The following is a 14,963-nucleotide window of genomic DNA, read 5'->3' as shown; positions in this document are numbered from 1 at the left end:
GAACGTATGGGGGACGTATATACGGCCGATATACGTCCCCCATACACTTCTATGGGCGCACGGCACCCTACGGGAGCGGTACGGTGCAGCACCGTACCATTCCGTACCCGGGAAAAGGATAGGACCTGTCCTATCTTTTCCCGTAATACGGCGCCGTGTGCCATAGGTTGCTATGGAGAGGGGCGGGGGTGAGCTACGCTCACCTCCTCCTCCTCTCCCCGTGCACTGCCGTTGCTACGGTACGGTACGGGCGGGCAACGGCAGTGTGAATATAGCCTTAATGTTGGTCAAACCTACCAATTTTGATAGGAACAATGGCATCTGATGTGCATATGGGAAGGCTTTGTGGGGGAGAAGGATCAGGCATCTGGATTTCAACTTGTCCATTCCCTTTTGAACTTTAGCTGTGTGACGTATTCCTCTTTCAGAATGCATTGAAGTGTAAGAGGAAAGTTATCCAAACAAGTATCCAGCCAAGTGAGAACTAAAATGGGCAGCTCTGCTGAGGTTGGTACATGGTAACCAATGAAAAGTGAAGGTAGCAACTTGTCTAGTACATACCTACAGTAGTAGGTATTAGGTAGAAAGATAATAAAGCTACTGGATGAATCCACAATAGATATTGCAAATCTAATATATTTCTGAGATATTCTGGTCTTCTTTGTTATGCCACATGACCACCTTCTTATTGGAAAAACTTACCCTTGATCCAGAAGATGGCAACATTGTTTTGTACATAGCCTTAAATAGGATCGGTCAGGGCAAATTGGGGACACTAAATCACCAAGAGGTCCTTGTGGACCAGTGTTTCAGTGTCCCAAAGGTCTCTATCCCAAGTCCTTATGTGCCCGCTATCAATAAAAAGTTTATACTTGCCTCGGTCCAATGCTCCCTGCGGCTCTACAGCGCATGCGCCGTAGTTGTGGCGCTTGTGCAGTGAAGCTGGGGTGCACAGATTTGGCTTGACTACGCAACTGCACAGGTGATGGGAGCACAAGGGATGGGTCCGATGCGTCTCATCTGACCCATTTCTAAGTATAAATGTTTTATTTCAAAAGCAGGCTCATAAGGACTTGGTAAAGGGCGAGTTGAGAGACTAAACCACCGGTATATAAGGACCTGTGGGTGGTTTAGTGTCCCAAATGACCCTGAGATGCTCCACCACGACCCCCTGCCCCTTCACCCATTAATTACTTTCTGGAGTGTTCAATAATGTTAACTTTTGTTTCTGAAATACAAGGGTGTCCTGTAGAGGTCTAGTTGAGGGGATAGCAGGTCATTGGGGTATTATAGTGTTGGGTAGTAGATCAGTTTGGAAGGTAGGTAATTGATTGAAATATGAGTCATTTTGTGGGTAATCTGATCTAAACTCTATATAATAGAAGTGCCAGCTTCAGCACATTAGAGGATCCTCTGGTACTGGGGGTGCAGCCCGACCCGTCTACATTTCAGCTTATATTCAAGCCATATCAGAACATCCCATTCAAATGCTGTGTTAAAAAATTAATTATACTGCTGGTTTATAATCCATAGCTTGTCGTTTAGTATTACCGATTCTAAGACCAGGAACAGACAGACCACAATCGCATCTAAAAAGTATATATAGCAAGCTCTGTGGAATATGTTGGTGCTATATAAAGAGGAATTATTATCATAACTAGCTGTAACTCCCGCCGTTGCCCCGAGATAGTAAATAATTGCCCTTGGCTACAACAAAATAGAATGGGTTAAAAAAATATATATTTTATATGTATCTACACTCTCAGATGGTCTCTTGCAGTGACTGTCTGCCTGTCAGCGGCAGCCTTTCAGTCACTGTCTGCCTGTCGGCGGCAGCAATTGTCTGGCTATAGGCGGCAGTTTCTTGCAGTGACTGTCTGCCTTTTGCCGGCAGTCTCTTTTAGTGACTTTCTGCCTGTCACCAGCAGTCTCTTGCAGTGACTGTCTGCCTGTCGCCGGAAGTCTCTTGCAGTGACTGCCTGTCGCCAGCAGTCTTTTAGTGACTGTCTGAGAGCTCAAGTTTCATTTTTGCACAGCTGTTTATAAAATTACAGCTGATCTCTGATTGGTTTCCATGGGCAACTGGAACAGTTTTACCTCAAACATTTCTGATAAATCTCCCCCACCTGTATCCCTATCCATCTTACCCTCACACAAGCATCTTATACTCATTGCCTATAGTAACCAATCAGAGCTCATATTAATGACCTGTGGCAGAGCAGCAGCCAATCATGGCTCGGTTTTAAACTGCCACAGCAGCAGCAGACAATGGCTCCTGTATATTCTGGTTAATAAGTGGATTTTGGAAAGTGTGAGGTGTAAATTTCTGCTCAAAGCCAAGTCTGACATTCCCTAAGTCACAGGCAACAACTGTGCAAAATATGGTGATTGTAAACGTGACATACATGCATACACACATACATACACATACATGGATACACATAAACACACACACATACACCAGCTTTATATATTAGATATCCGCAATCTGCTGCCCCCTATAACCACCGCACATAGGAATATCCTACAGAATATGCTCAACAGATGATAGGAATACTGCAGCCAGAACATTACTCCATTACTCCTGATCCTGCCAAATGTGACATAAAGCTGCATTGTACAATCCCAGGCCATTGCAGTGTCTGTGTGGTAATTACTGGATGTCTGCCTCTCTGTGCACATATGTAAATGGTGCAGGGGCTGACTGGCAGCCAGAGCTGCTCCTCTCCCCCTATACAGGCAGACAGCATTGTGTAACATCAGCCTGGCCCAGTCCTTACCAAATTATTCACATTATTTCTGCTACATTGAGCGATCTAATTTCTTCCTGATAGTCAGCTAATTGCTCTGGCAGGTAATTACTACTGGTTTATAAAGCAAAGGAGGGTTTTTTTTTTCTATTACAACCCCCCCCCCCCCCCTGTATTATTATTATTAAAGTCCTCTGTCACATAGTCTCTATAAGTGAAATGTCATGGAAGGAAGTTCCCATCCTGCTCTGCACAATCACATTGAATGTGTGGGAAAAAGTGCTGAATATATATATATATATACATACCACATGTGTGTATAGCGTAATAGAAGAGGGAGAGTTTATAGTTTTCAGCTTTCTCAAAAATGTGGAAGGTACAAATATTAATCTAGGGTATTCAACATACCTGTAGCTATAGATGGATAGATATATCATTTATCATCAGCAATGAAAGAGAGGGAAGGAATAAGGAAGAAAAGAAAGGAAGGAAGAGTAAATGGAAAAAAGAAAATAAGAAAGAAAAAAATGTAAATGATGGGGTAAATTAATAAATAGACAATTGACTATTTTCATTTGATCATCAGCAATGGAAGGCAGGAAGGAAATAGGATGCATTATTAAACAAATAGATAGTTCGATAGGTAGACAATTGACTATTTTCATTTGGTCGTGGATTGAAGACTAGGAAGGAAATAGGGAAAGAAATTATAGGATACATTAATAAACAGACAATTAAAAAATATTCATTTGATCCTCAACAATGGATGAGAAGAAAGCAAGAAAAAGAAAAGAAAGAATGACTGAATAATCTAACCGATTATTTAACGATTCAGTGAAATGTATATGATATAGATAACATATGACAATAGAAGATAAAGATACATCATTATGTATAGAATATAAAGCTATACTTTAGGTGATGGATGTTTTGTACTATATATATATATTTCTCTCATTTTTGTTTTACATTCTCAAACTTACTATATTCAGTCTGTCAGGACACGTTCTCATGACAGTTGTGGTTATAGGATAACAGAATATAGAAGATGGGATGGGATTATTCTTCATCTCTTATCCTGGAGGTAGCACCATTACTTGCTGCTATTCTCTGTCATCACATAGAACGATATACATGAGCAGAATATATCTTATGGTTATTGTAGTCCAGGATCAACCCCTTATATGAGGAGTTTTTACAGAACAGGGTGTAAGTGGTACCCAGTATAATATATATATAGATACAGCCGGGCTACAGACATGTCCAGTAAGTAGCAGACATGGAGCAGACTGCAGACTATTCATCTCTATTGGCTGCAGTGATTTGTGGGCTTATAAGTGAATAGCGGGGGCTTTAATCTCACTAAATGTACATGCTTCATCTACTGAGTGCACACACATAGATTATGTATATGTGTGATAATAAGACACATGGCTCCACATCCCTCATCTAGTAAATGATCTGGCACCAGGAACCTACAGCTACCGATCTCATAAATTCATAAGTCTATCTATGTATCTCTATATCTATCTATCTATCTATCTATCTATCTATCTATCTATCTATCTATCTATCTATCTATCTATCTATCTATCTATATACCTATCTATCCATCCGTCTATCTTTCTAGTACAATTCTTATTAATTATGAGAATAACAGGGCAATGGTAGGTAAAATATTGGTTTAAAGTACAGCCCAACAGTTTACATTTTAGCATGTATTAATGATAGTATGTAAAACCTGGTATAAAAGTATACAAAGATATTTATTAACTAGACAGAGAAATACAAATGTTTCTCAGTCTCATAAATGGGTAGATAGATACATATTGTTTCCTTTTATAGTAAATAGAAGTCTAGATATGATAACCAGATGCATTTCCAGATGTATAAGATGATAGATAGATAGATAGATAGATAGGGTTTTGTTAATAAGTCTGATCACTCATGAATAAATAAGAGGAAGATATATAGAAGTGAAATAAAAATACGTGGGTAGATTATAGATATGAATAGAGGAAATGAGAAAGGAAAATATGATGATGACTATACATATATAATAGTATAATATCCATCTACAGATTAAAAGAAGATAATAGATTAGACATAATGTAGATAGATAAACATACCGATAGATAATGTAGATAGATAGATATGAAATAGATGGACAGACAGTGTAGAAACATACAGATATTTACTGTAGATAGATATGCGATAGGTGGATAGATGTTAGTAGTTTTCTGGGTGTTGTGAGGTGACTGGGGGTGTTATGTAGGACACTGCCCCCCTCTATAATCAGGGCATGTGACAAGTGTCTTCATGGGAAGGTTGTTTGTAGGATGTAAATCAGCCCCAAAAAGCTGTTTGTCCAAATCGAAGAAACAGAGAGATTAATGAGCGGCGCGATCCATCACCCGGCAGTGGTACAGGGGCAGACACCTGATATGATGAAGGGGCCGCGGTGGTTTTAATTAACTTTGTGCTGTGCGGTAATGATGACAGTGGTCAATAAGCGGCTCCTATCACACACATACACGGCCGCCCTGATTAAAAACCTCCTGCCTTATTACATCTGAAATTCTAATGACAGAGCGGCGGCTACTGCGGGACTAGTCATCAGCAGCAGGAGGCTGCGGTACCGCACCGGCGGGGGAAGGGGGGCGATATCCCATCCAGGTACCAACTCTACCCTCCTCCTCCCTATGAGATAGATATATATATACACAACTAAAGGTCCATTGTCTTCAGAGAGACAGTTTAAATACTTTGCGCAAAGGGTTAACCATGATTTCAGCAGTATATAGGAATGATTATAAATATGACTGCAAGAATAACATACAATGAAAAAATTAAACAGATGATAGATTTAACCTCTATATAATTTTTCTTTCTATTATTTACATATCAATCATATATCTATTATATATTTTCTATCTACGTTATATCTATTATCATATATATGTATTATCTGTCTATCATATACATCTCTGATCTACCTAATATCTATTTGTTGCTTATATCAGTTCATCTTTATCATATCCCTCTATATAGCTATTTGTCTATGAAACCTGTATGTATGTATCTATCGATCTTTCTATCTGTGTGTAGATATATATTAGACATATTTAAAAGCTTCCCCTATCTATCTATCTAGACATATTTTTGATATGTATATAATCCCCTAACTTCCCCCATCTATACTTTCTAGGTTAACCTGTTGCCTGCCATGATGTCCCAGTACACACATACCGCCCCCAGGGCAGTGTAAGGGTTAAGCCCCCCATTAAACAAGTGTGTATTAGCTCCTGGAAATGAATATCATTACAGGACCAGGGGAAAGCAATGAAGTTAATTCTTTTTTATTTGTTAAACGCCGTCCCCTCCTCGGCCCGCCCGATCCTCCCTCTGGGCCGGGCTGTGCCGCCTCCTCTCCAGGCTGAGATCAGTCACAGGAGCCTCGGGGAGAGAGAGGGAGAGAAGTACCGGGATCATCAGATAATAGTGCAGGGGGGGCATCATCCATACCTGTCACCTGTACCCCCACACCAGCAGATAATAGTGCAGGGGGGGGGGGGCATCATCCATACCTGTCACCTGTACCCCCCACACCAGCAGATAATAGTGCAGGGGGGGGGGGCATCATCCATACCTGTCACCTGTACCCCCCACACCAGCAGATAATGGTGCAGGGAGGCATCATCCATACATGTCACCTGTACCCCCCACACCAGCAGATAATAGTGCAGGGTGGCATCATACATACCTGTCACCTGTACCCCCCACACCAGCAGATAATAGTGCAGGGAGGCATCATCCATACATGTCACCTGTACCCCCCACACCAGCAGATAATAGTGCAGGGGGGCATCATCCATACCTGTCACCTGTACCCCCCACACCAGCAGATAATAGTGCAGGGGGCATCATCCATACCTGTCACCTGTACCCCCACACCAGCAGATAATAGTGCAGGGGGGCATCATCCATACCTGTCACCTGTACCCCCCACACCAGCAGATAATAGTGCAGGGGGCATCATCCATACCTGTCACCTGTACCCCCACACCAGCAGATAATAGTGCAGGGGGGCATCATCTATACCTGTCACCTGTACCCCCCACACCAGCAGATAATAGTGCAGGGGGGCATCATCCATACCTGTCACCTGTGCCCCCCACACCAGCAGATAATAGTGCAGGGGGGCATCATCCATACCTGTCACCTGTACCCCCCACACCAGCAGATAATAGTGCAGGGAGGCATCATCCATACCTGTCACCTGTACCCCCACACCAGCAGATAATAGTGCAGGGAGGCATCATCCATACCTGTCACCTGTACCCCCACACCAGCAGATAATAGTGCAGGGGGGCATCATCCATACCTGTCACCTGTACCCCCACACCAGCAGATAATAGTGCAGGGGGACATACATACCTGTCACCTGAACCCCCACACCAGCAGATAATAGTGCAGGGGGGCATCATCCATACCTGTCACCTGTACCCCCACACCAGCAGATAATAGTGCAGGGGGGGCATACATACCTGTCACCTGTACCCCCACACCAGCAGATAATAGTGCAGGGGGGGCATACATACCTGTCACCTGTACCCCCACACCAGCAGATAATAGTGCAGGGGGGGCATACATACCTGTCACCTGTACCCCCACACCAGCAGATAAGTGCAGGGGGGCATCATCCATACCTGTCACCTGTACCCCCACACCAGCAGATAATAGTGCCAGGTGGCATCATCCATACCTGTCACCTGTACCCCCACACCAGCAGATAATAGTGCAGGGGGACATACATACCTGTCACCTGAACCCCCACACCAGCAGATAATAGTGCAGGGGGGGGCATCATCCATACCTGTCACCTGTACCATGACATCAGCAGGGCACAGGTTAATGTCACTAGGCAAAGTGATACAAGGGGTGAGACGACCCATGATCAATGCAAGGGACATAAGACTCATGACATGGATATTTTATACACATAATCTATACCTGTCACCTGTCCCCCGACACCACCAGATAATAGTACACGGGGGTCTCCTATCTACATGGCACCTCCCCCCCCCCCCCCCTCCAGATAATAGTACAAAGGGGTCTCATATCTACATGTCACCTCCCCCCCCACCCACCACCATATAATAGTACAGAGGGGTCTCATATCTACATGTCACCTGCCCCCCCCCCCCAGATAATAGAGGTAAAGAGAATAAAGTTTATATAGATAACTATAGATATATATATATATACAGCTAATGGGTAAAAGAAATGATAGTGATCACATGGATTCACAGATTATTAGATATCAACGAAGATATCTAGAAAGATATGTAGGTAGATAGGTAACATATACATAGATTGATGATATATAGATATGTAGGTATAATGATAATATATATAGAAATCTAGGTTATATTGATAGATGGATAATAATAGATAGTAATAATAGATAGAATATACAAGGGCTTTTCCTTTCCAGGCTGTGTAGTCTCTGCAGGGACTTGTAGTCCCCCTGTATGTGGTGGTCTGTATCCCCCTTATTGTATGGTGTTTTGGATACTGTACATCCACATGTATCGTACAGGTAAGGGGATCTGCAGCCTCTGCTCATTTCTCCCCAGCAGCTCAGAAGAAAAAAAAAAGAAAGGAACAAACTGCAAGAAGAAGATAAAGAAGCAAAAGTGAGGAGGAGAAGCTTCCAGTGAACTTGTCCACAATTCACACAGTGAGAGCAGCGCCGGGGGTCCGGGCGGTGATTGCGTGAGCCGGGGCGCCCCCTGGCTGCAGAGGGAGGGCCGGCAGGGGCCGGTGTGTGTGTGACCTGAGGCCGGCTGCGGCGCCTGTGATTGGCTGTCCGGGGCTGAGCGCTACTTCAAAGCTGGAGAGGAGCTACAATAGTGCGGCGGGAGGGGCGGATCGCAGGATCGCACACCTCTAAAAAAAGCAGCTCTGATATGTACGTATAAAACGGATCCTCTGAGGAGGGCGCTGCTGGGATGGCCACGTCTCTGCTGGGGGTGAGTGCTGCCATGACTGCTTGTCTCTATTACCGCCTCAGTGCAGGGTTATAACCGCCACGTCCGGGCTCGTCCATAGTGTACGGAGGGAGAGACCAGAGAAGGGACACACAGGGGCAGAAACCGCAGCGGCACCGGAGCCTCTCCTCAGGTACGTGCTGAGCACCGGGACCGCGGCTCCCAGCACCTCCGGCCCCGCGCCGCAAACTTGGGGAAAAGCCGACAACTGTTGCGTGGAGCTACCGCACCTCACAGCCCGAAACCGCGGGGGGGCCGGGTGTGAATGGACTGCAAGGACCGGACTCCGGTCACACTTCCTCATACAAGATCATTTACCATCGATATCCTTAGGGTTTTTTCATTTTCTTTTTTTAGAAATATTGCATGTGTTTTAGAAAGTGTAAGGGAAATTCAAAAGCCGAAAATTCTACAGAACCAAAAAGTTTAGCGTTTGCTTTTTCCAGTGGAGTATTTTTTTCTTTCGTTTTCCATCATATACGAGGATAGATAATAGAATATAGATAGATGGATAGATAGATTTATAGATAGAATTTAGGTAATAGCTAGATATAGATAGATAATGGATAGATGGCTATATTATAGACATAGATAAACAGATGGATAGAGGATATAGATGGTCATAAATGTAGACATATAGATAGAATATAGAGAATATATAAATAATTGACATAGTTATATTATAGATATATAAAGATGATGGATACAGATAGATGTATTATATATGATAAAGAAAGAAAAGATAGGAAGGTAAACCCGATTTTTATGAAGTAAGAGATGATCGAAGTTATAAATTCTATAAAATCATGTAAAGCTAAATCGGAATATTTTAACATATTTTAAATATTTAAGATTACTTGAATTTTAGTTGCATACAGACAATATAGTAAAGGCAAAAAGAGATTTATGCATAAAGTTATAAATAAATGTAAATTTGTGTTCAAAGGGATTAATACAACTCTTAAAACATATATATATATACTTAATACTGTTACTACTATTCAGTGAGGAATAGGAACTAGTCGAGAGGCAAAAACGCCCTATATACGGGGAACATCAACCCTTTTAATATATCTATATATCTGTATCCACTTTCCATTTATCTACAGTATCTTTCTACAGGATCTATCTGGTCGATATTTCCGCTTATCTTTCCTATCATATAGATACAGTAAGCAACATAATTTACGAAAATATAGTTACAGCTCTATGTAGATCTAATAGATATATATCTATCTCAGATGCATGAAAGATGGTAACATATTAGATCTATCTACAAGTGATCACGGGATGTAATCTGTAGGGCGCTATACAAATTCGGCAAAGATGGGACTTAGATAAAACTTTGTGCAGTGTTTCTGTGTATTGTGTAGGAGCTGGCAGTGATTTTATATTGTGCATTATACAGGATCTAGAAAGTCACTGCATAGAACTTCTATTAGCGTGTATATGGACCTATATTCAACATAGTACATGTATCTATGAAGTTACAACTTTCCATGTGGTGTCTATACGGGTTCAGTATTATACAGCGCTATAGGATGAATAGAGAACTTTCCATGTGTCCAATATTAGGGAGCTGCATGTATTATACAGGGGTTTACTTAACTATATAACACTCCTTGTATATCATGTGTAACCCATTAATGCAATAGGACATCAGGCTTTGTACTTTGTATATGGTGCTTTGTGCTGTGTATATGGTTCTGTGTAGTATGTACAGAGATACAACTTAGTATTGTTTGTGTTTGCGTACTGAGTACTTTGTACACTTATGTACAATATGTGATTATGCTAAAATAATATCTCTCAATTGTAGCAATGCCACAATATAGATAAAATATATCAGTAAGGTAGAAGTGCTTTTAAATAGGTTTATACTTGTATACACTTGTAGCAATGATACAACAGTGAATGAACTAGCAGTAAGATTATACAACCTTGTATGCATTCATTTTAATGATACAACTTTGTGTACAGGGTATATGAGTTAGTAGTCTTATTATACAGTGTTGTGTACATCTATTGTAAAAATACAAGTTGATAGATATAGATAGTGTATGAGTCACATATATTATTATACAATATGGTAGACATCTGCAGTAAACATACAAGTTTGTGTATAGGGTGTATTGGCTGGAAGTGTAATTTGTTTAATATATATCAATAGTAAAGCTTGAGCTGTTTGTATGGTGTTTTAACTATCTGAGATTTAACATAGTGTGGTGTTCACCTGTTGTAAGGATCTAACTTTATGTATGTGCTGTATTAGCTGGAAATACTATTATCAAGTGATACATCTGCAGCAATTATACAGCTTAAAGGTGAAAGAGACGGCAGTGTTACCATAAAGGGTTATATGTGATATTATATATGTAATATTGCAACTATGAATTTGTTGTGTATTAAAGTAGTGTTCATACCGGTAACAACATCACAACTTATATGTAATACATACATGATCATATTGTGTTTTATGTAACACACCGCAAGTAATAATACAATTTGGTGATATTATATATTATATACAATGAGCAGGTAAAATTTGGCGCACATGTTTATTTCCCGGTCTTTTTCTTCTCTCTACAGGAAGAGCCGCGTTTGGGATCTACACCCCTGGCCATGCTTGCAGCCACCTGTAACAAGATTGGCAGCCCCAGCCCATCCCCGTCCTCCCTGTCGGACAGCTCGGGCTCGTTCGGGAAAGGATTCCATCCATGGAAACGTTCTTCATCCTTATCATCCTCTGGTAGCTGCACCCTAGGCTCCGGTTCACTCTCTGGCTTTGGTGTCAGCAGCTCCTCCAGAGGAGGCTCTTCATCCTCCAGTGCTGCTGCAGCGGCGGCTGCTGCAGCGGCGGCTGCTGCTGCAGCTGCCCTAGTCTCAGACTCTTTCAGTTGTGGGGGTTCTCCGGGCTCTAGCGCATTTTCCTTAACCTCCTCTGGCGGTGGGGGAGGCGGTAACTGCCCCGTGTCAGCCGCTTCACCTTTTGCTAACGAGTACTCTGTATTCCCAGTCAGTGGAGGATCCCAGGAGGCAGCAGCAGCGGCCGCAGCAGCGGCCGCTGCATCCCACCACCACCAACCGGTCTTCCTGTCCAAAGTACACGCTTCTGTGGACGGTCTCCAGAGCATCTACCCCAGAGTAGGGATGGCGCACCCCTATGAGTCCTGGTTCAAGCCCTCGCATACAGGGGATGTGAGTGCTGCAGCTGCCGGGAGTGCCTCCAGCTGGTGGGAAGTAGGAGCTGGATGGATAGACGTTCAAAGCCCTGGAGCTGGAGCGGCGCTGCACCCAGGGTCCCTGCAAAGCTCGCTGCACTCCCCACTAGGCGGGTACGGCTCAGACTACACCGCCGCTGGCTTTGGACACTTTACCACAGGGGGAGGCGGTGGAGCCGGGACTGGGGGAGGTGGAGGAGCTGGAGGTGGAAGCGGGGGAACTGGTGGAACCCCAGGAGGTCATCTTCTTAGTCCAGCTGGACAGCACCTGATGGACGGATTTAAGCCAGTGCTTGGCCCTGGGACTTACCCTGACCCATCATCCTCCCCACTTTCTGCAAGCTCAATGCTAGCTCCTGCCGGACCACTGGGAGGCTCCCCACGTTCCTCAGCCCGCCGCTACTCTGGGAGAGCTACCTGTGATTGCCCCAACTGCCAGGAAGCAGAGCGTCTGGGCCCTGCAGGGGCAAGTCTGCGGAGGAAAGGACTGCACAGCTGTCATATTCCAGGATGCGGCAAAGTCTACGGAAAAACATCCCATCTAAAGGCACATCTGCGCTGGCACACTGGTGAGCGCCCCTTTGTCTGCAACTGGCTCTTCTGTGGAAAGAGGTTCACCCGTTCAGATGAGCTGCAGCGCCACCTGCGCACCCACACTGGAGAGAAGCGTTTTGCCTGTCCCGTGTGCAACAAGCGCTTCATGCGCAGTGACCACCTGAGCAAACACGTGAAGACCCACAGCGCAGGGGCAGGCGGAGGATCAGGCACCGGCGGAACAGGCAGTGGGGGCAAAAAGGGCAGTGACACAGATAGTGAGCATAGTCCCTCTGCCAGTCCGCCCTGTCATTCACCAGAGCTGCTGCACAGCACAGAAAGGAATGGCTTGGAGTGAGTTATGGACAAAATCCTGCCATCTTATACCCCTATACACCCCTACAATCCTTACTCAGTGCTGTGACTTAGGGACATACAAGTGACCTCAGCTGGAGCTCTCTCTAGTCCTGATGATGCCAACACAGCTGGTTTATCTAAGGAACCTGGAACGCATCCCCTTACACTTAGGACTCAGAACCTGGAGCTGAGAGGGGTATAAGTAGGGCCCTAAAACTCCTACAACCTTCAATAATTTAATAGCAGAACTGGACTGTATGTCAATCTTACAATACAGCCTGGAAATTCTATCAAGATCACTGAACAGCACTGGCCTGACTATATGCAGTCCTGTATAATGCACTGTATCCTATGGAAAAAGTAATCCCAACACCCAGAGACTGGCACAAGCTGCTGTCTATAGTAGGGTTCTCAGTTATCAGCCAACAGGTAATCATAATGATACTATATTCACTGGACTATGGTAGTTTATGGCTTTATACTTCTAGACAGATACCTGTTTGCAGTGGACAATAAAAAAACGAACATCTTGTAATATAATGTTAAGGGTCAACATGTCTAATGATAGGGCAAAGCCATGAGAAGATAATTCTATGGATTATTAGGAATGTTCTCATTTCCTTTAATATCATTTTAAGTCTATATAAATTTATATGACCACTCAGACCCCCTATAGGCAATAAACTGCCCAATTATTCTCTTGGCCAAAGCCCGAAAGCCTAAATATATTAGCACTGGATCCACTGACACGGGTTTAGCTGGCTATAGACGGAACAATTTGTTTGCTAGTAATAATGGGGCTACAATAAATTTATCGAAACCGGACGATTGATCCTAATTGCTTATTTGATGTTTGTTTTTGTTTTTTCAATCAAATTTACGTTGAAACAATTAAAAATAGAATAATTGGATGACAATTGTCCCGTGTAGAGCCAGCACCATTGACATATAGGTGGCTATCAGGCAGTTTGTATAGTATTTTTCTTGTATATTCATTACAGTAAATATATATAGGAGTACAGATGAGTTTCTTTGTCTTTTTATTAATATAATTCTAATTATTTTGCTCCTTGAGGTTGCACTTTTAGGGGCTAGTTTTGCTTGACTATGACTTTAGATAGGTATAACATGTATCTCACCCATGGTGAATGAGCTGTCAGTGAGGACTGTCTTGGGTTTTATTCACCAGTGGGTGAGACACACACTCATGTATTAAATAAATGTGTCAGAGTGACCCTGAGCTGTCTTTGGCCTGTGTATTCCCTGCTTCAATCACCATCACCCCAGACCTTTGTCCATACAAGTGCTGACTGACACTACAGCTAGAGTTTGCAGACACTGCAGACTGTACTCCTTGTTGTAATGTTCAAAGAATTTGAATATTTCACATTGAAATGGAAAAAAAAAACCTTTCACTGAGACGTTTTAGATTGCATTATAAATGCATGAGATGTAATTGGTTTTATTTGTAATATTTTAAATAATGGTATTAATAAACTCTGGAAAAGTATCAACATTTGTGTTTATTGCCTTTCTGTTTCTTGTATTGCTTTTGTCTATTTGCTAACAAAAAAAAGATACAACTACTGGTAGAGGACTTTGGTAGAGGCCATGTATCGCTTCGATTTTTATTTTACTGTTTTAGTAGTTGAAATGATAACAATATTATTAATTATAATAATACTTTTTAAAATTATTAGATTTCCCTAATTTGAATTGCCCTAATAGCATGCAGGTCAACTGCTACAATGTTTTTGTGTTTAGTAATAATATCATTAAGATAAGTTTAATATAATATAATATAATATTAATATTATAATTATATTTACATTTCATATATAATTTCATATATAATTATTGTTACACATCTTATTATAAATATTATACACAAATAAACATTAGTTGCTCCCTATCATTGGCTTAGATTTTTAAAATGTATTCTGCTAGTAGAACTACTATGCTGAGATTTATTATTATTTATATTCTTCATTATTATTACTGATATTATTTTCAATTAAGATTTTGATTGGTTATCCACTAATATTGGC

The 14,963-nt window shown here is 42.3% G+C and overlaps 1 protein-coding gene across 3 annotated transcripts in view; it reads left to right on the top strand.

The window, feature by feature from the left end:
* The window catches only part of SP8 (Sp8 transcription factor), a 28,329-nt gene extending 13,900 nt beyond the window's left edge, over window positions 1-14,429 (top strand). The window contains exons 1-2 of one of the 3 annotated variants that reach the window (XM_072153825.1): window positions 8,673-8,785; window positions 11,393-14,429. In XM_072153825.1, coding sequence (XP_072009926.1) covers window positions 8,765-8,785; window positions 11,393-12,916 — 1,545 coding nt within the window. In that variant the 5' untranslated portion in view covers window positions 8,673-8,764 and the 3' untranslated portion in view covers window positions 12,917-14,429. The other 2 variants (XM_072153828.1, XM_072153827.1) reach the window with 2 other exon arrangements.
* Window positions 14,430-14,963: the final 534 nt, after the last annotated feature.

This window comes from Engystomops pustulosus, chromosome 5, assembly GCF_040894005.1.
Source record: "Engystomops pustulosus chromosome 5, aEngPut4.maternal, whole genome shotgun sequence".
Classification (NCBI taxonomy): domain Eukaryota; kingdom Metazoa; phylum Chordata; class Amphibia; order Anura; family Leptodactylidae; genus Engystomops; species Engystomops pustulosus.
Note: the sequence above shows the minus strand (reverse complement) of the source record. Positions and strands in the feature narration are given on the sequence as shown.